The sequence below is a fragment of the Lissotriton helveticus genome, chromosome 7 (assembly GCF_964261635.1).
Source record: "Lissotriton helveticus chromosome 7, aLisHel1.1, whole genome shotgun sequence".
Lineage (NCBI taxonomy): Eukaryota > Metazoa > Chordata > Amphibia > Caudata > Salamandridae > Lissotriton > Lissotriton helveticus.
Window position 1 is genome coordinate 1,304,384,674 of NC_136068.1, and position 19,861 is coordinate 1,304,404,534.

Sequence of the window (19,861 nt, forward strand, 5' to 3'; positions counted from 1 at the left end):
TATTTGGCAGTATATCAACTGTGATTCTGGGCAAATCAATTAATCTCCCCGTGCCTAACAAAATGAATGTATGCCCTTGTGCGATGCTTATTACATATGCTGCGCTAAAATTTGCAAAATAAATATGCTGAAGATACTGCATGTGACATGTAATGCGTAAAAAGTGCTCAACTTCAGCCTTGAAAAGCCAGTTTCAGTCTTAGTAATGTCGCCAAAAAGCCTCTTGTGATTCTGGGCAAATTACTTAATCTCTTCGTGCCTAACAAAATGAATGTGTAGTTAACAGCACCTTCCCAGTATAGAAAAATACATTATGTGAAAGCATTGGCTATCGTACTTTCAAACAGCAAGCTTTTATAAAAACTTTCACATGGAGCACTTTTAAACTTTAGTTCTCGCGCCGACGGCACACTTTTATAAAGACTTCACATGAAGCATCTTTAAGTTCTCTTTTTACATTTTGATTTAATCGTGACACTTTATTTGCTTAAGGCGAATAAGCTGAACATGTGCTAACTGTTCCTAAACTGAAAGCAGACATGGTGGCGCCTGCTAAGCATCTTGTAAAGTGTCCCTGTGATTTGTAACAGTTTTTATTATCTAATGAAAGACGAAACCGTGTTAATGGCTGTAGGGTGGGGGAAAGGATGTCTTGAAGTGCCTAAATGCAAGCAAATGGCTCCAGGCTGGGGGAAGGGTGTGCTGGACTAAACTGCGTAGGTGTAAGCAAAGCGAACAAATACAAAGGCGAAATGGGATAGGGAATACGTACAAATCTGCTGAATTGTTAGAGGTGTGATAGAGGAAAATGCAATGGCTGAAAGTTCTAAATACAAAGGTGAAATAAGATAGGAAACACGTACAAATGTGCTGAATTGTTAGAGGCTTGAAAGCGCCCGACTTCATGCCTGAAAAAATCAGTTCGAGTCTCCGTAATGCTAACAAAAAGACTTCTGTGAAAGCACCTTTAAAAGTAATGCTAACAGCGAGTTTGTTAATTGAAACAGACTCTTACAGAAACAAAAACGATGAAACGCTATAGCTTTTAAAAATGGTAACTAGCTTATTACTGAAAGCATGTCGGCAAATAAGTAATGTTGTTACTTAAAACACAGCTTTGGAAATAATGATTCAAAGCCATCTTTAAAATAATAATTCAAACCCACGTTTAAAAATAATGATCACAGCGAGCGTGTCCATTGAAAAGAAGCCTTGAAAAAACGAAACCAAAGCCAGCTTGGGAAATAATGATCGCAGCGAGCGTGTTCATTGAAAGGCAGCCTTAGAGCGAAACTGACACTGCGCACACGGCAAGCAGCCAGCGGCGCGCTCCCGAGGTCAAAACTGACTAGGAAAAAGCACGCGTCTGACTGTTGTCCACATTCCCAAATACGGCTCACAATAGTTGTCGAAGCAGACACAATCAATGCTTACGCATTGAATGTAGGTCTGCTCGACCTAATAAAAGGATGCTGAGGGTTGGTGACAAAGGTTAGGTATGCTTCGGTACACGCAGGGTTGGGGCTGATAATGTGCGTGCAGACAGAATGTTTTATTTATTCTGTGCACTCCCCGGTAGGCAGGGGCGCTAGCGCAAAAAGGCTTTTAGCCCAAGATAAATCCCCCCTGCTAATGTTCTCAGGGTGAAAATGCACGTTTGGGCGACCCAGCTCCTAGCAAATAGAGCTGACATAATTCAGCCAAGAATTTGGCCTCCTCCAGAAGCATACAGTCCCGGAGTATAATCCTGTTAAGCTTCTAATCAGCGTTCGACCAAATTGAAATCGAGCTAAACAAAGGCTGCATTGCCAGTAAATCTGAAATGTAACCCACCCAGAGCTCTTTATGGATCACGAAAGAAGCTGTGGATTGGGGCACTGCCAGGAGACGTCAAAAAAATATTTTCTCAATGATTTGCAAGTCATGAGTTTTTATGCGGCACAAAATATCGCTCCCATAGGAGGCTATAGAAATGCACTTGGATTTATAAATTTGAATGAGAACCTTAATTCGTTTTGCCCCTAAGCGACTTTCAAAATCAAGCACAGCGGCCACTGACCTTGCAAAGACATCACACTTAGCTTTTAATAGGGGGCCCCATGATCCTTTTGCATCAAACAGAACCCCTAAATAATGGAAAGCGCTAACCGTGGTAATTTCAGCCCCTGCCAGGTTAGAAACACTCCGCCCCTTAGCTCCCCTCCCTGCCACCATTATATATGACGTTTTAAAATTTGTGCATAAATCCAGCCCATCTATAAAAGTAACAAAGGTATTTAGCAGCCTTTGGAATCCGACCACGGTCTTATAAAGTAGGACTGCGTCACCGGAGTACAAAAGAGCTGGAATTTTACAAACACCTGCCTGAAGGATATCTGGGCTGGCTGCACGAAGTCTCTCCCCCAGCTGGTTAACATAGAGGGTAAATAGTACTGTGGCCAAAATACAGCCCTGCCTTATGCTACACTGGACTTTAAATGGCAGGGTTATGTTGCCATCCAGATCATATAATATGCTAGCCTCCAGATCAAAGTGCATGTCGAGCAAAAAATGCACTCTTCTTATCAAGGACCATGTTTAAGAAAATTGACCACAGTTTATTCCTGTTGACTATATTAACGGCCAAAGATGGGTCGATGAATGCCATATAAAAACAACCCTGTTTAGCAATGGTATACTTATCAACGACCATCTGCAAGTTCAGACATTGATCCAGGGTACTTCTGCATATCACAGGGCACACAGTACACGATTTTGCTCCAGCCATGCAGACAACCTTGAAAGAATGACTCATCCCATAAAATTAACTGTCAAGACTATTAAAGAAATAGGTTGAGTACAATGCAGATAATTTCTTGCCCTTTTCTTAAATATTGGCCGTCTTACTGACTTGGCCCATGATTGTGGGATGCCATACGTCACAGCGGCATGCAACACTTTGGTCAACAGCCTAGCCCATTTATCTGGGTCAATTTTAAAAAGTCTGCTGGAACCCCATCAGGGCCTGGCCCTTTATTATTGGACATGCCCTCAATGGCTGCCTTGACTTCTCCAACCTGAAAAACCAAACTGGATGTGCGTGCGTGCCTGCCTGCATCACCCAGTCATGTCCCAACTCATTAGCCATATTATACCCATAAATTCCCTTAAAATGCTCAGACCATGATTCAGGGGGAATATGACATGTTAGGCTTTCAGTAACATCGTTGGCAGCCCCCCTAAAATAAGGGTAATTGACAATTTCCTAAAAGCGAGAGCTGGTCTTCAGGACATCGACCTTTAGAAGTTGTTCCCACTGAATAGACTTTTTCCTTGTGGCCTCCACAGATCTATAATTTTTCTTACACAGTGACACTTCCTTAGTGTTGCAGGGATTCTTTTTCAGGGCAATTTGCTAATTATGGTGGGCTTGGGAACAAGCATGATAAAACCATCCAGAGACAGCTACCGGCACCACTGACTGATTATTTTCCATAGAGAGATACACCCCTAATAAACTCACAAATATATTAAGGAAGGCAACTAGAATTCTCTCCGCCAAAGAGAAAACTCATATACAAATGAAGATGTCTGGCCACAAGTTAAATCCAGGTTAGACATAAGATTAAGGGTGACCACCTTGGACCATTTCATATGTGGCCCCTGGTCGACTGTCCTAAGGTCCCACCCACCCTTATTGGGTCTTCTGATCTTCACCAAATCGTAATTAAACGCCAGACACAAAAGGGTTGTGGTCACTAAATTGGCTCCTCACCACACCATACTGTGAAACTGAGTTAACTAAGTTAAGAGAGAGCAAAATAAAATCAATGGTGGAATTATAACATTGCCCAACGAACATTGGCACAACCATAATCCTGTTGAGCCCAGTCCCCGTATAGTTGAAAAGTTGCAAATTATTGTCAGACAGAAAACCGAAACTCCTCAAGACCTGTGTGTTTAAAATGAGGGTGCTGGGCATTCATTTTCCCTAGTGAGAGTGGCACTTTGTCAATAAGGATCCACTCTTTGGCCTCCATCCGGATGTACTGTGGGATAGTGCAGCAAAATTAAATTAATTCCTAGTACAATTAGGTGCCTTTAAAGTGCCAGACATTGTGTGGCTTACTGCTAACATTTTCTCCCAGGGCAATAAGGCTATCTGTGCCACTGACATTCCCTGCTACTGGCATGGCATTTGAGTTTGTGTGAGAGGGTGAATGACTGCAAGCTTAACAGGACATATGAGTGAAGGAGTACAGGTTTTATGTCCGTAAAACAAACTAAATCCTACAGAAGAAGACCATCATACTTATGAAAAGTTATATACCTCATCACTCAATCAGGAGAACCCAAAATTGATACAGTTGAAACTCTGAGCAGCAAAGCATACCTCTTCGCAAGAACAGCTACCTTTTTCTTTCACCAAAGGAGCCAGTTTCGTTTCAAGGAGCATCTAAATGACTAAATCCTTTCGGCAAGAGTTTCACCTTCATATCACTTCTGTTTTTGTTGAGTATGCACATACAGTTTATAGCACCATTGGTTCATCAAGAGCAACTGCTTTTCAGCTGCCCAGGCTCTCCAGGATGGTACTGAGCTCAGGACAGTGGCATAAGCAACTGTAGTTCTAGGCCTTCACTTCTGTGTCAAATCATGACCTCAGGCCGACAAAACAGAAGCAATGACTGCTCCAGTGCAGGATCTCAGACACCCTAAAGTAACCAACAGTACCAGGCTTTCTGAAGATACAATTCTCTCTTGGAGGATATAGTGCAACAGAAAGCTGTATTTATATATTGAGAAAATTAAACCAATAAGGAAGCCAGCTTCCAAAGATTTTTAACAAACTTTGACAGTACCAGAAGGGATCCTTGCCAATTAAAAGGAATCACAAATTAGGATAAGTTACTTACCTGTAATCATAGTTCTCTTCCAGAGGTATCCTCATCAAAGTCATAAGCACTGAATATTCCCGCCCATGTGCAAGACCCCGGAAACAATATAAAAATATGTATGTAAAAAACACATATCTCGCTCCAAATATATATAAATACATATATAATTTTTTCTCACACCAATGCAGCTCTAAAAACCAAGGCTAGACAATGTAAACACTTGTATATGTACAGCAATTAGAAAGGAAATAAAAAACACATTAGGTCAAATAGTCCTTGAACTTTGTGTTTTAATCAGACCCTCCAGGATATCGCGATTTGCCGCGAAATCGGCAATTTTGAAAATATGGCGCGATTTTTACAAAAGTGCCCGCAAAGTCGGCATTTTTCTAGAAATCGCGGCATTTTTACAAAAGCCGCTATATTCTGGTATCCAGGGGGGTCTGCTTTAAGTGGCTATCGCCTGTGGATTGGGTAATTTACCGTACCTGGCGTGTTTGTGGCTGTCTGGCTGCCTCTCCAGCCAACCTACAAGCCGTCACCACCGCCTGCTGGTTTGCACATTGGTCAAAGCTAAGGCCTCCTGCTGTTTCTGCACTGATGGCTCGAGCTAAGGGCGCCTGCTCTTATCCCCCGGTACTGACGGCCAGGTGCTGGCTCTTTCGACAGGCCTTCCTTCCTTTCTTCGTGATGTTCACGAAGGGGGAGAGGTGCTGATCTCCGAGGCACATATAATACCCGCTAACTCCCTGATGGTTTTATGAGAAATATATACAGGGCTGTTATGTTTCTCGTTACAAGGTTTCAGAGAGATTAATCAAACGGCATTCTTATCACAAGGTTATAAATCAGTGGAGGGGGAGATCTCGAGGGGGCGGGGGCGTTGTGTAAACTACTCAATAAACAAACCCTTTTAGCGCCTCTTGAGCCTTGAGTAGTGATGTACTGTTATGCCACAGTGCCTCTCTTTGCAGGTGCCCAATTAAAAGCCTCTCTGGTAAACAATTAATTGTGCGGTGCATTTAATGTTAAAACCAAGCATTGATTGGTAAAGAATAACGATCTCATCTTTACGCTTTTGTTGAGGAGCAGCAATTTCTTTTTGGGATTCACTTGTTTTTTGTTGAATTTTCTCAAACAAAAATATTTAAAACTTTCTCAAGTGGTTTTCCACCGTTTCCTTCGTGACAACACTCTGCGATCTGCTGCACCACCAACAAGCAGTGTCCTCTGGAACAGAAAGTACACGCTGGCGCCAAAATAATAGTGGCCTCTATTCGCAAATAAAACAGCATAAGTGTCAAGGCTTCAGATTGCTATGTGTGACATTTTCATACTTTCAGTGTGAATATGAGTTACATTTCAACGATTATGAATGACACTTTCTCACAATCAAATCAAGCAATGAAGACGAGGGAAACATAAATATCAGAAATTACACCCATTTAAGCAATGAGAAACTTATGGGCCGATTCCCAAAGGTTATCTTAGACAAAGGTCTAACTTTATGACTTTTAGTATTTATAGAGATCGTTTGCGAGTCATATCTTTACATCCGCAGTTGGGCCGGAATCTGCCACATGGGCCGTACTATCCGCACCCTGGCCGTACTCTCCGGCGTCACGTTGTAAATACCCCGCACCATGGTGCATCTTTTGCACCGCCGCTGCGTCACAAAAGTGACGCAACGGCGGCGTAAAAGCAGCGCAAGGGGCTTGTAAATCTGCCACAAAGTGTCTACATTGTAAAGAAACCAAATATACATAGCTTCATGTTGTTAAATAACTAAAAAAACTAAGATATCTGTGTTTGTTGTAGGAAAAATGGCTACATAAAATGCCGCAAAATTGCCGCTATATTTCCATATTTGTGCCGCTAAATTTGCTAATCCATGCCGCTATATCCTGGGGGATCCGTTTAATGAGTAAAAGCACTCATAAATCTTGAAAATTGCCCCAGGCTTCCCATCATGCCTCAGGGGTGACAGTTAGGTCAGTTGTTCTTTGCATAACCCTGAAGTCAGGGCTAAACCACAAGTCAGAGACGTACATCTCTAAATTACCTGGGGAGGCAGGTGGGTGTGCTTATGACTTTGATGAGGATACCCCTGGAAGAGAACTAGGATTACAGGTAAGTAACTTATCCTTCTCTTCCAGGGGATCCTCATCAATAGTCATAAGCACTGAATACAATAGCAAGCCCATCAACCACCTGCAGGTAAATGAGAAGTACATGACTCAACTTAAAAAGACCAATCATAACAGCCCAACTTAGCTGTGCATCTACTCTCGTGTCAGAATCAAGACAGTAATGTCTGGTATATGTATGGATGGACCTCCAGGTTGCCGCCTTACAGATCTCAGACATGGGTACATTATTGAGGAAAGCCGCAATCGCAGCTCTCCCTCTGGTGGAATGCGCTTTGGGAGAAAACCCCAGGGGCTTCTGCGCTAGCTGGTAAGTAAGCCTAATACATGAAACGATCCATCTAGAAATAGAATGTTTCGAAGCAGAATGACCTGTTCTAATCGATCCATAGTTAACAAAGAGATGATCAGAGTGACGAATACCCTTAGACCGATCTAGATAGAATTGTAAAACTCTTTTCAGGTCTAGAGAATGCAGAGCCCTCTCAGCTGGAGTAGAGGGATTGGGAAAGAAAGTGGGACGAGAAATAGTCTGATTTACATGAAAATCTGACACCACTTTAGGAAGAAAAGATGGATGCGTCCGTAGCGCCACTCTATTCAAATGGAACACCGTATAGGGTTCAGAGGAACAGAGAGCTTGAATCTCGCTCACCCTGCGAGCTGACGCGATTGCCATAAAAAAAGCTGCTTTCCAGGAAAGATGTTGTAAAGTAGCTTTATGAATGGGTTCGAAAGGAGGACCCATTAGCTTTGATAGCACCATGTTCAACTACCAGGAAGGAGAAGGAGGACGCACTGGAGGGTAAACTTTTTTCAACCCTTGCAGGAAGTCCTTGACCGATGGTAACTGGAAAAGAGGTTTGAGAAGGTGACTGCCTATAAACTGTTATAGCAGCTAGGTGCACCTTGATGGAATTAAACCTTAAACCTGCTTTAGCCAGATATAACAAATAAGGAAGAACTGCTTCTTCCTGACATTGAACTGGATTATGATTATTCTGTATACACCACATATAGAATCGCTTCCACTTGCATGCATAAGAATGTCTTGTGGAGGGCCGCCTTGCCTTTTTTAGGATGAACATGCAGTCCTCTGGCAGCCCTAGATGTCTGTACTGTATGACCTCAGGAGCCATGCTGCCAAGCTCAGTGATGGAAGGTTGGGATGGTCAATCCTCCCATCCATCCTGGACAACAGGTCCGGCTTGCATGGCAGCCTCTTGTGAGGAGTCACTGACAGGTGAAGCAGAACCGTGTACCACCATTGCCTCGGCCAGTCCGGGGCGATAAGGATCATCGTTGTGCACGAGTGTGTCAACTTGCTCACCACCTTCGGGATCAACGGAAGGGGTGGAAAAGCGTACACAAATTCCCCTGACCAGTCGATCAAAAGAGCATTCCCTCTCGTTCCTTGCCGGTAGAACCTCGAGGCGAAGTCTTGGCATTTTGTGTTTTGGTCGTCCGCGAACAGGTCTATTGTGGGATGACCCCAGGATTGGAAAATTTCTTCTACCACTGCGTCGTGTAGGAGCAAATCCTCCCTGTCGTCGAAATGACGGCTTAGAGCGTCCGCCCTCACATTCTGCTCGCCTGGGAGGTGGACTGCTGTGATGGACAACTTGCGAGCCAGAAGCCAATGCCAGATCCGTTGTGCTTCCAGCGACAGAGTTTGTGAGCGTGTTCCCCCCTGCTTGTTCAAGTAGTACATTGTGGTGGTGTTGTCCGTCTGTACTAGAACTGACGCTTCGTGAATCGAGGGAAGGAACGCCTTGAGAGCTAGGTGGACTGCTCTCAGCTCTAGCATGTTGATGTGGTAGGTACTTTCCTTGTGCGACCACGCCGATGTCCTGTCGATGACGGTGTAATGCCTCGACGTCGAGCGTCGATGGCGAGACGCCGACGGAGGATGTCTCGACGTCGACCGTCGATGATGGGACGGCGACAGAGGGTGCCTCGACGTTGAGTGTCGATGACGGGACCCCGACGGAGGATGCCTAGACGCCGAACGCCGATGACTAGGCGTCGACGGAAGCTTCGACGCCGAAGACTGGACCGGAGGCTTCGACGGCGGAGGTTTCGACGTTGAGCCGCCATGCTCCAACGACGACCTCTCTCTCGACGCTGCACATCGCCCGGTTGACTGCAGCGGAGTTACCTTGACTCTCGACGCTGAAGCCTTCACCGTCGAGGGGAGTTGACTCGCCGCCGTCGTCGGTGGAACCTTCGACGCCGATCCCGACGCCGAAGGAGAGCAAACCGGGACATCTCTCGACGTCGACCGCACCCTCCGCTTTTTCTGTCTCTTTGGAGACCTCCCTCTCAGAAAGTCCATAAATTCTGATTTTTTTTTCTCTGTCCTTGAGAGTTCTACTTGACAAGGACTTGCAGTGAACACAGCTTTCTGCAGAATGAGAGTCAGGAAGGCAGAGGATACACAGGATGTGTATCAGTCTTCGCTTTCTTCTTCCCACAGGAAGGGCAGGGATCAAAAAGCAAAGGCATTTTTGACAAAAAATTAACCTTTTTTGAGCCCAAAAAGGTAGCAGTATCTCTCGAAGGCTAAAAACCGTCGAGTGAATCCAAAAATTGAAGGAAAACACCAAATATTTTTGACAGAAAGTCAAAAAAAAGGTGGGAGCTGTTTAACCAGGGTCCTGACTGAAATAGCCGGAAAGAACAACTGACCTAACTGTCACCCCTGAGGCATGATGGGAAGCCTGGGTTCATGGCTGCCTTAAAGGCACGGTGCCAGTTTTAACTGAAAATGCTTTCAGTTTCTGTGTTATTCACTTTTCAATGCAGCCCATGGCTGACAATGTCTTTTATGAGCAATTTTCAAGATTTATGAGTGCTTTTACTCATTAAAATACAAAGTTCAAGGACTATTTGACCTAATGTGTTTTTTATTTCCTTTCTAATTGCTGTACATATACAAGTGTTTACATTGTCTAGCCTTGGTTTTAGAGCTGAATATGTGTGAGAAAAATGATATATGTATTTACATATATTTGGAGCGAGATACATGTGTTTTTTACATATATATTTGTATATTGTTTCCGGGGTCCCGCACATGGGTGGGAATATTCAGTGCTTATGACTATTGATGAGGATCCCCTGGAAGAGAATTATTTTTTATAACCAAGAGCAAAGAACCTTCACTTCCCATCAATTACTAATGTTATAAATATTTTGAATGTCTTGAACCGTGTGCCTTTTAACAGCTCTGTAGCCTTATACCTTAGTCAGAAGTGTTTTGTTCTAATTAAAAACACTATGACCAAAGTAATTAGAGCTTATGACCTTCAAACTCAATGCAGTTTTTCTTGAATTACAAATCCCTGTAGTCTTTATACTCTGATATCTCCCAGCTTGGCCCCGTTTAGAGAAGCACAACTTCCAGCAACCTCCGATTTCTGCAATAAATTCCTTTTTTGGACATTCAATTGTATTATTTTTTAACAGTTTAAGTAATCTTTATTTGCTTTTGTTCAAACATTATTCAAAGAATACACATTTTATATCAGAGCAGAGGTAGCTGAACTCCAGCAATGTAGGGTTCACGACACTAAACAAATGGAATGCAAAAATTTGGATGTAAGAATATTACTTAAGAAGCTGCGAGTCATGATCACAGTGGTCTTCACAACTTTTCCATATCAGTTAATGTTTCTGAGGGCAGCCTCTGTCTTCACATGCCTGCTTCTCAAGGATTTTCATCTCGAGTCATGCTCTGCATTTTTCAAGACATGGAGCCACATGTACAAAGCTTTTTTGAGATCACAAACGGTCCGATTCCCAGAATCAGTCCATTTGCGACCGCAAAAAAGTTTTTTTGATGTACAAACACCAAACTGCTATCCTACAGATTCATAGTTTGGGTTTGCGAATTGGTATTTGGAAGGGACGCGTTTAGGAAGTCCCTTCCAAATACCAATTTGCAGTAATATGTATTAGTGTTTTGTGACCGAATTTAAGTCTAAAAACATTATTTTACCACCTCTTCATAGGAGGTGGTAACTATTTGAAAATGGAAAGGGGTCACCATCAGATCATTTCCCATTTGAGAATGTAAAAACAAATATTTTTTACCTACCCTAATAAGAATTTATAAACGTTTCAATGTTTTCTTTTAAAACAACTTGTTTCCTTAATAAATAAAAAGGCTGCATCTCAAACAAAAAAAGATTGCTTTATTTAAAAGCAAAATCACAGATATGGTGGTCTGTTGGCCCCAGCAGGCCACTGTCCCCGTGATGGCTATCATTCTGATGGGTAGCTAACTGCAACCGACCTCATTAATATTGATGAGTTAGGTCGATTTGAGACCCACTTGAAATCACTAATTTTAATTGAAAAATGTTCATACATTAGGAATAGTGATTTCCTAAAGTGTGATTCACAGAAAATCGCAATTAGGAAATAGCTATTCCTAATGTTAGTACATCTAGCCCTAGGTGCTGTTGATGCAAAGTCCTTTTTCAGATGAACAAACCAAGTCCAATAAAGAGATTAGTATATTTATCGGTCTGTAATATTTCTACTATATTCAAAAATGTCCATTGTGGGGTAAGATTTTTTTTTCTACTTCAGTATCCTTTGATAAACCTTTCCAATTCTGAACAGGTACCTTTACAATATACTATACCCCCTACTGCATATAAAATAGACCAACTTATTTCCATTCGGAAGGAAAATAATTAAACCACTGTGAAGCAAAACTCACTTCTTATTTGAGATCATTTCTGTTTTTGGTCTCTAAAATGCCGTACACTATTCCATTTGCTCCTGTACCTCCCTAAACAAAGAAGAAGCAAACCACATTCATGAAAAAACACTATCAATTTAGGAATATACCCCGAGATGTAACCATAAATTTTTCCAGTGCAAGTGGTGCAAAAGGATACAACAACAAAGTCAGGTTTAAAAATAAGCACACTGCACTCACAGGGCAGTTCCAAGCCGGTGTGTAAAGTTTGGTTTTTTGCTGCTGGTGGAGACTGACGCCCATCCGCCATGTCAAGCTCAGTGCACTGTGCTTCTCCGTGAATGACTGCCAATCCAAGCCGGAGTCGCTCTGCATAGGACTGTGCCCTGGGCAATAAAAAAGAGCAAAGATTGCTGTCAGTTAATAACGAACAATGTACATCAAATTCAAGGGGAGCGTCAACAATGACAGAAGAGCAGGGGCAGCATTTTTATAAGTTGCCACAGATGGTTACACCCCAGAAAAGCAAAATAATGATAGCAGAATGGTCCAACCTTATCACTGCTCTAAAGTGCACTTCAAAAATTGTTGACTCTACTAAATCACTGGGTATCATCCTGGACAAAAACCTGAACATGTCAACACATATCATAACAATGGCAAAAAACACCAGGTTCCACTTAAGCTGCTTGCGAAAACTAAAACCTTTTCTAAATAAAGCAGACCTCAAAACAGCGGTTCAGGCTCTGGTCATTTCAAGAATCGAATATGGTTGCACTACCTTGGTAGGGCTCCCGAAGATCTCAACAGCTCCATTGAAAGCATGTCTTAATGCAGCCACAAGACTTATAGCAGGATCCAAAAAATTCGACCACATCTCCCCGCACTTAAAAGCTTTCAACTGGCTACCCTTCGGAGCATAAATTTATTTCAAGCTGGCATTCATCACTCATAAAGCAATACACAAAAAAACTCCAGTCTACCTTGCTCAGAAACTCACGCTCTCTGGAGGGATCTGATCCCTCAGGAGTAAAGCGGAACTATTACTGAAACCGGCTCGCTTCTGTAAGAAAAGAACTTATGACTGAGCGTTCTCAGGGGCAGCACTGAAAATTTGGAACGCCCTCCCCCCTAACATCAGAAGAATTCCATCCATCGCAACATTCAAAAAGGAAGCAAAATCATTCTATATGAGGAAGTTCCTCCCCTAATTATTTACAGCTGAACGCCTGTATATTAACCTGCCATGTTTGTTTTAAATTTCACGCAAGGTGCTCTCTATCCAGTTTGTGGACTTGTATATACATTTTCTCGTGGTTTCATAATTCAAGAGGCTTTATGGTACTTTATGTGTTTATAGTCTCTACTGAAGTGTAAATGTCGTAAAACAGTAATGTATTGCAAAATGTAAGTTTCGGATTGCTGAAATGCTCCTGTAAAGCGCTCTGATTCCCTATGCAGGGTCATGTTCGCGCTACAGAAAACACTAAATAAATAAATAAAAATGCACACCTGGAAAATCTAGAAGCCAAACCTGAACTGAATAATGAATAATTGTTAATAAAAATGAGTACAGTCTCACTCATTGCTAGTAAGGAAGCAAATTCAAGGTAAGGCTTATGCCATGTTTCTGCTTTCATTACCATATATTCACATAGTGTGCAAATCAATTCTTTCCAACAGATTCCCATCACTGCTCACAGACTCCTTGAACATCATTACAGTCACACGGTTAGTCTCATCCAACTTTAAAACGTATTAACTGCGGTCCCATTTGCAGCTTTTAGACCTTTGCTATCCATCTACTCTCACTGCTTCCACACCACACAGAAAAACATCAATGATAAGGGATGTCTTCGTCTGTAGGCAGTTTCTTGAACCCCCCCTCCCATCTCAGTGATAACCTTTTTGCCAAGCACGACTGTTAGTTTATAGCTATCAATTTGGAGGGTTAGAGAAGATGAGCAATCTACAACAGGAAGAAATATCCATCAGAAAATCATTAATAAATATTAGGAACTTGCTCCTCTAATGAATGTCTTCCTCCGAAAGATTCCCATAGCAGTACAAAACAGTCAAAAAGCAAAGGTCAGAGTAAGACTGCGTCAAATTCAGGTACCATAAACAAGGAAATGTATTGGTCCCATGCCACAGCTGTACCTCATGGCCCTAATGCCCTTGGAGACCACCCTGTTAGCAATGTTCTAAAGATGCTTGAAGCACATAATGGGAGACAGTGTCTCTTTGGAGCTTGCTCTCGCTCTTTCAGACTTCTGAAAAACCTAAGAATGTTGGTCACCTTTCCTAAACCATTTGCTCAGGATACAAAGATACCAAACTTCCTCTTGGTTCTAAAGCATGGGGATGCTTCTGTGACTTACCAGGAAAGTGGTGGAGGCTTAAAAACAGCCAGGTTAATCTTTTGCCACAGATACAACTCTGAGACCATTGTCAAATAAATGGCAGGACAACCCTCCTGATTGTCTTTGGAGTAGCCCAAAAACAATTCCTACACTTGGTCTTCACTCACCCGTCAATCAAATGTAATCAAGGCAAGAAAATGCATCGGCTCGACTGGAGGGGTAAACATCGTTTACAACGCGGTGTTTACACCGCAGTTCTTTTACAACGATGCCATTACAATGCAAGTCGTTACTACGACTTGCGCTGGATGGCGCTGTTGGGCAAGGAATGTTGTAATTTTATATTCCAACACCTTCCCTACTGTTACGTGGACTGGTGTTGGAATATAAAATTATAATATTCCAAAATCCGCGCCCTGCAACGCAAGTCGTTGTAACGATTTGCGTTGTAATGCCCGCGTTGTCAAGTACCGCGATCTTTTAGTTCGCATTGTACTGACATACATCCGACTGGAACTACTATTAAGAACATTTGTACCACATCAAGATCCTAAAGAGGAACCGTTGTTAAAAGGACATTTTTCTTCAAATCTTTGAAAGCTGCAGAACAGCAACTATGAACTTGCTGTGGCACTCACTTGCAAAGGACTGCCAGAAAACCCTTTATGCTTTCCTGAGCTAAAGACAACAAAGGTTACAAAACAACAGCGGTGAAAAAATGGCTCAGGATCTCAAAGTACACCAGGCTGATCATCATCTACAAAGCTTGAGGTAAGCCACTGACTGAGGGTCCAAGGCCAATAACAGGCTTTGCTGCAAATATCGAAACTGTGATTTATCATAATAATAATCTTTACTCGGCTGTAGTCAAAGACATAAAAGAAACAAACAACATTAGATAAAAAGACAACTGAAAATTCATTTGTTAGCAGTATATCACTCAAATGTGCAAAATTCACAATTTGGCCGTGTAAACCTCCGTTAATCGAGTGCAAATATGAATACAGGTTAAGTTAAACAAGTATACAAAAATCCAAACCATAAGGGAGCTATGATTAAAAATAGCATAAAATTAATTTATAAAAACATATCCCGAAGACTGAGCAAGATCACAGATCCCCTTATGCTTTTCAGTCACATCTAGAATTTCTTGACTTTAGAGCTGCTCTTAAAAAATGTGTAATACTAAATAGGGTGCGAGCATTCGGTATAAGCTGTAAATGCAGTAAAGCTACACAGGCATGCTTAAATCTCATATCTTTTAAAAGCTCTTTAAGAAACAGTCACCTAGGGTGCGTAAAGTATTTGCAAAGGAACACAAAATGTAGGGTATCCTGTGGAGACCTACTGTCGCAGCCACAGGGTCCTTTATCTTCAGTATGTAAGACAAAACTAGAAGGAGATTTATCAGCCTTTCCGAAGGCAAGGAGGATGAGGCCCTCAACACTTGGAAAAAACATCTCTCTCCTTGAACGTCCATCTTAAAATCTGGAATGTATTCAACTGTGGAAACTCCCAACAGCAGAAAGCTCCAGGGACCTAGCAGAATCCAGTGCTCCATAAAACAAAACTAGTGACTCTCTGGTACATATAAGCTGTCATCCACTGATAGGTGGAATCAGAAGGTTTGTATAGACCGCTTCAAAGAATGCCAAACTCTTCATTCATTAATGTCAACTACAACCAGCTGTGCGGTTCAGAGAATGGACAAAGGAGAAAACAGCAACATCGCGGAGTTTGCAGTGAAAAGACTTGCACACAGTAAGTAACTGGTCTTAAAGGGCCAATGCAAGGCTAAGTAAGTCTGCATCCGCACACTTTTGGTGCTCACAATGGTTGAGAAGGAAGGTGAAAACCAGAGTCCAACCACTAGATGGCAGAATTAAAACCAAGCCAATCTATAATTGAATACACAATTCAAAAGAATAATAAAACATTTCCTACTTTCACACACAAAGTGAGTTGATTTTTAGAGTCAACTAAAAATCAGTAACAACACTTATAGCCTCAGATTCTAAGTAGTCTATGTGCTTTGTTATCCAAAGCTGGTAGTGTGATTTCCAACATTGTCAATGGATCAAAACAATAACAGCAACAGCTCACTTTTCCCAATCTGCTGAGGGTGGTAGATATATTTACAAGTTGTTCAACACTGCCTCCTTGTTTGTGTGCAGTTCAGTAACAGACATCTTACTTTTACACTTTTAAACCCCAAATTTGTAGGGGAATAATATTGCAAAATTAAACAAAAGGCTCATGGAAAAAAAGTCACAAAACAGGAAGCCAAAATGTCAACATTCTTAAAAAGAATGAAGCTATAGGTTAAGGATCCATATAGGCATACAGATCAAGTGAAGATTATTTCTGCCACCAGTAAGCATCATAATGACTGAGTCAACGTGAAACCATTCTGGTGCCCTGGTGGCTAAAAGCGTTCAATATTCTCTCTGGCCCTGGTGCCATTTCACCAAATGAGGATTCTGTGCAAAGGACAAATCCACTAGAAATGCATGCCTCAATGTTGTCCACTAATGGCTATTGCTTTTCTTTTCAAAATTTTTGTCAACATTGATGTGGCGTTATAGTTATTTATTTTTAAGGCATAAATCATTCCACACAATGAAATAAAGTCTTTTCTGTGTTCATGACATGATCTACCAAGCGTTGGTAGATCCTTAAACAAAAAGGGTCCCAAAGAACGTGTCCTCTTATTAAAGTACTGGCTAAGAGAGGATGACCACCCAGAACCAAGTCCTACTCTTAGGCAAGGAGGAGAAGCAATAGTCAGAGAAATCAAACAGGCAAGTTAAAGTCAGAGTCCTCAGAAAAATGAGAGGGCAAGATCGAGACAGGCCCACAGACACACATATACATATATACCACAGACGTCTATTACCTCTTAGCAGCATCTGGAGATTTTGCAACAATGACAGCATTTCTGTAATCAGGAATCTGGAAATGGGCAAAGCAGAGGATGAAATGAGGCTAGAAATAAACAGTTTCAATAGAGAGAATGATTTCTGCTATAAAAGAAGTCTCAATTTTGTAAATTAACAGGAGAGAAGATTTCCCTTGCCTGCCCCTTCACCTTCCCCTTAATACGATCTCTGCAGACCCCCCCCCCACCACCACCACCCCCCCAGTAATCTGAGTGGTCAGATCCTTACTTCTTCTTGGATATACTGTAGCATCAATGGTGAGGCTCTCAGGTTGTCCACAGGGAAGCTGAAGAAGCCCTGGATTTCCTTCTGGTGCAGGTCCATGGTAATAAGGTGAGTCAATCCTGGAACAAGAAAATGAAAAATTAGTCGGTCACCAGACAAAGCTCTATCTAGGTGTACCTCATCAACACAACCCTTCTTTACCTCCATTCATACCAATAGTTTCCACTATGTAGCCTTCAGTAGACATAACCTACAGAGGAGGCACTGCTCTGTTCTGTGCACCTCAGAATTCAAGACAGATATCAGCATACTGCAGATAAAACCTGCAACACACAGGGGAAAGGCATGAACATAATATGCTCCCTCCATTGCCAGCCCTAATGCTGCTAATCCCCATCACTCTACTATACTACAGTTAACCTGGAAGAGGAATACTATTCCTGTCAACCTGTTAAAAAACAAACAGAACGGTTTTGCGGAGGCAAAAAGTCGACCGCAAAAAACTCTTCACACCAACAGATCAGCCACGTTACATGAAATAGGACTAGAAACATAGTTTTGTTTTGCAGTCCTGCATGCTATGTGCCAAGTCAGCAAGCAGACAAGGACTAGTATTGACTACTGTCAGCACTTTAAGATTCCTTTAGGAGCCTGGAGGCCAACAAAATTGGTCTTTTGAATGCCCCGCACCCACTGTCCCCACCCAAATAAAGCACAACTATATACAACAGGGAACTCTGGGGCTGTCTCACTGAGGAGCACTACTGGCACTGTTAGTAGTGACAAGAGCTCTCAGGAGAATCTTTCTCAAGTCGGGATCCCAAGACTGTGACCTATGAAATGAATCATCAATCTTTTCACGTCTCCCTCACAATTGCAATGTATCACACAAAGAAAAGACTTGGCAGCAATACATGTGGTGACTTACCACGTAGAGGGCAAGAACTGGCCTGCTACACACTTCACAGAAAGATGGTTAATATCACCTCCAAAGGGATTCCTGCACAGTAAAGTGCAGAAAAGGGCAAAGACGTTTTGCCCACTGGCTGGCACACATGACATTGACCCAATCCTTTCGGTCTGTCAATATCAAAGCATACAGGATGGCTGGGGAAGTACAGCGCTCCCAAAGTCGATGATACAGCTCTGACTCACTAGTTAGTAGAAGGGCTGAATGGCTTGCATTTTTCATACACATCAGCGCATTGGGTACTAAAACATTATTTTGGCCAACGATGGGTCCACAGTTGCTCCTGTGACTGCTCTGACCTCAAGGACAGAGCCCAATCTGAACTGAAGAGCACCAGGATGCTGTTGAGCTCTCAAGTAGACATTGAATCATCAACTTAGCCCTTGATTGTACACATGGACACATTTGACATGGGGGTTGGGAGGGTCTCAATTCAAATCACTAAGGCTCGAAAGGACCAGGCACTGGAGGTAACAGGATGCATCTGATGAAGGCCAGAGTAGCAGAAAACGAATAGTTTCTTACCTGTCGGTGTAGTTTTGCAGCTTGAAGATCTTTCTGGATTCACTATGCTGTGCATTATTCCGCAGTCTAGTGGTTGGGTCCGGAATCGTAGTCTTTTCCTTCTCTTTTTTTTTTTTTCGTAGCCCAGGTGGGCGTCGATGTCCCACCTTTTGGTGTCCTTCCTCTGACGTCGGCATGCTTCCTGCGGAAGCTCCCACCCTTGGGCGCCATCTTCGGATTCTTTTTTCCCCGTTTGTGTTTTGTTTCTGAATAGTATGGCAATGTTTGAATATTTGTTTCACCGCTTTTTCCTTCAAGTATGCTCAAGTCTTTGCCCCATTTTTACCACCTCTTAATCCGGTCTCATCTTTTTGGCGGAGGTGGGTGGGTTCGCTAGTGAATCCAAGCTGTAAAACTACACTACAGGTAAGAAACTATTTGTTTTGCAGCGTGAATCTTTCTGGATTCACTATGCTGTGCATCGACTTTGTACCGGTTTGTTATCATTGTGGCGGCTGGGTGGAAGATAAGCTTTGATTTTTGAATATGTGTTGAAGCACCTTCTGTCCTACTTGTGCTTCTTTGTTCATTTATATGTCCACACAGTAGTGTTTGGTGAACGTGTGCACTGAAGCCCATGTTGCCGCCAGGCATATGTCCTGAATGGGAGGGTTAGCCAGGAAGGCTATTGTTGCTCCCTTTTTCCTGGTTGTATGGGCCCGTGGCCCCTCTGCCAGTTCTTGCCCAGCTTGTTTGTGGCAGAATTGTATTGCTTGCGCGATCCATCGTGCAATTGTCCCCTTAGTAATTGCTTTTCCCATGAAACTGTCTGCAAATGACACAAAAAATTGTTTTTCTGTGATCCTTAGTTCTCTCTATGTAGTGCATGACAGCTCATCTGGCGTCCAGAGGATGCAGTGCCCTTTCTGCATTTGTCGTTGGTTTTTGGAAGAAACTAGGTATTTGAATAGTTTGGTTGATGTGGAACTTAGACACCACCTTTGGCATAAAGTGTGGGTCCGTTCTAATCACCACCCTATCGTTGTGAATTTGTATGTAGGGTTCGTGTAGCGTTAACGCCTGTAACTCGCTCACCCTGCGCAGCGAGGTGATTGCCACCAGGAAAGC

The 19,861-nt window shown here is 42.5% G+C and overlaps 1 protein-coding gene across 2 annotated transcripts in view; it reads right to left on the bottom strand.

The window, feature by feature from the left end:
- PRPSAP1 (phosphoribosyl pyrophosphate synthetase associated protein 1) overlaps positions 1–19,861 on the bottom strand; it is a 302,806-nt gene that overhangs the window by 94,372 nt on the left and 188,573 nt on the right. For both annotated transcript variants that reach the window (XM_078654587.1, XM_078654586.1), the window contains exons 5-7: positions 17,263–17,378; positions 16,992–17,047; positions 11,973–12,118 (exon numbers count right to left, since the gene is read on the bottom strand). In XM_078654587.1, the coding sequence (XP_078510713.1) occupies positions 11,973–12,118; positions 16,992–17,047; positions 17,263–17,378 (318 nt within the window). The remainder of the gene's footprint in view (positions 1–11,972; positions 12,119–16,991; positions 17,048–17,262; positions 17,379–19,861) is intronic.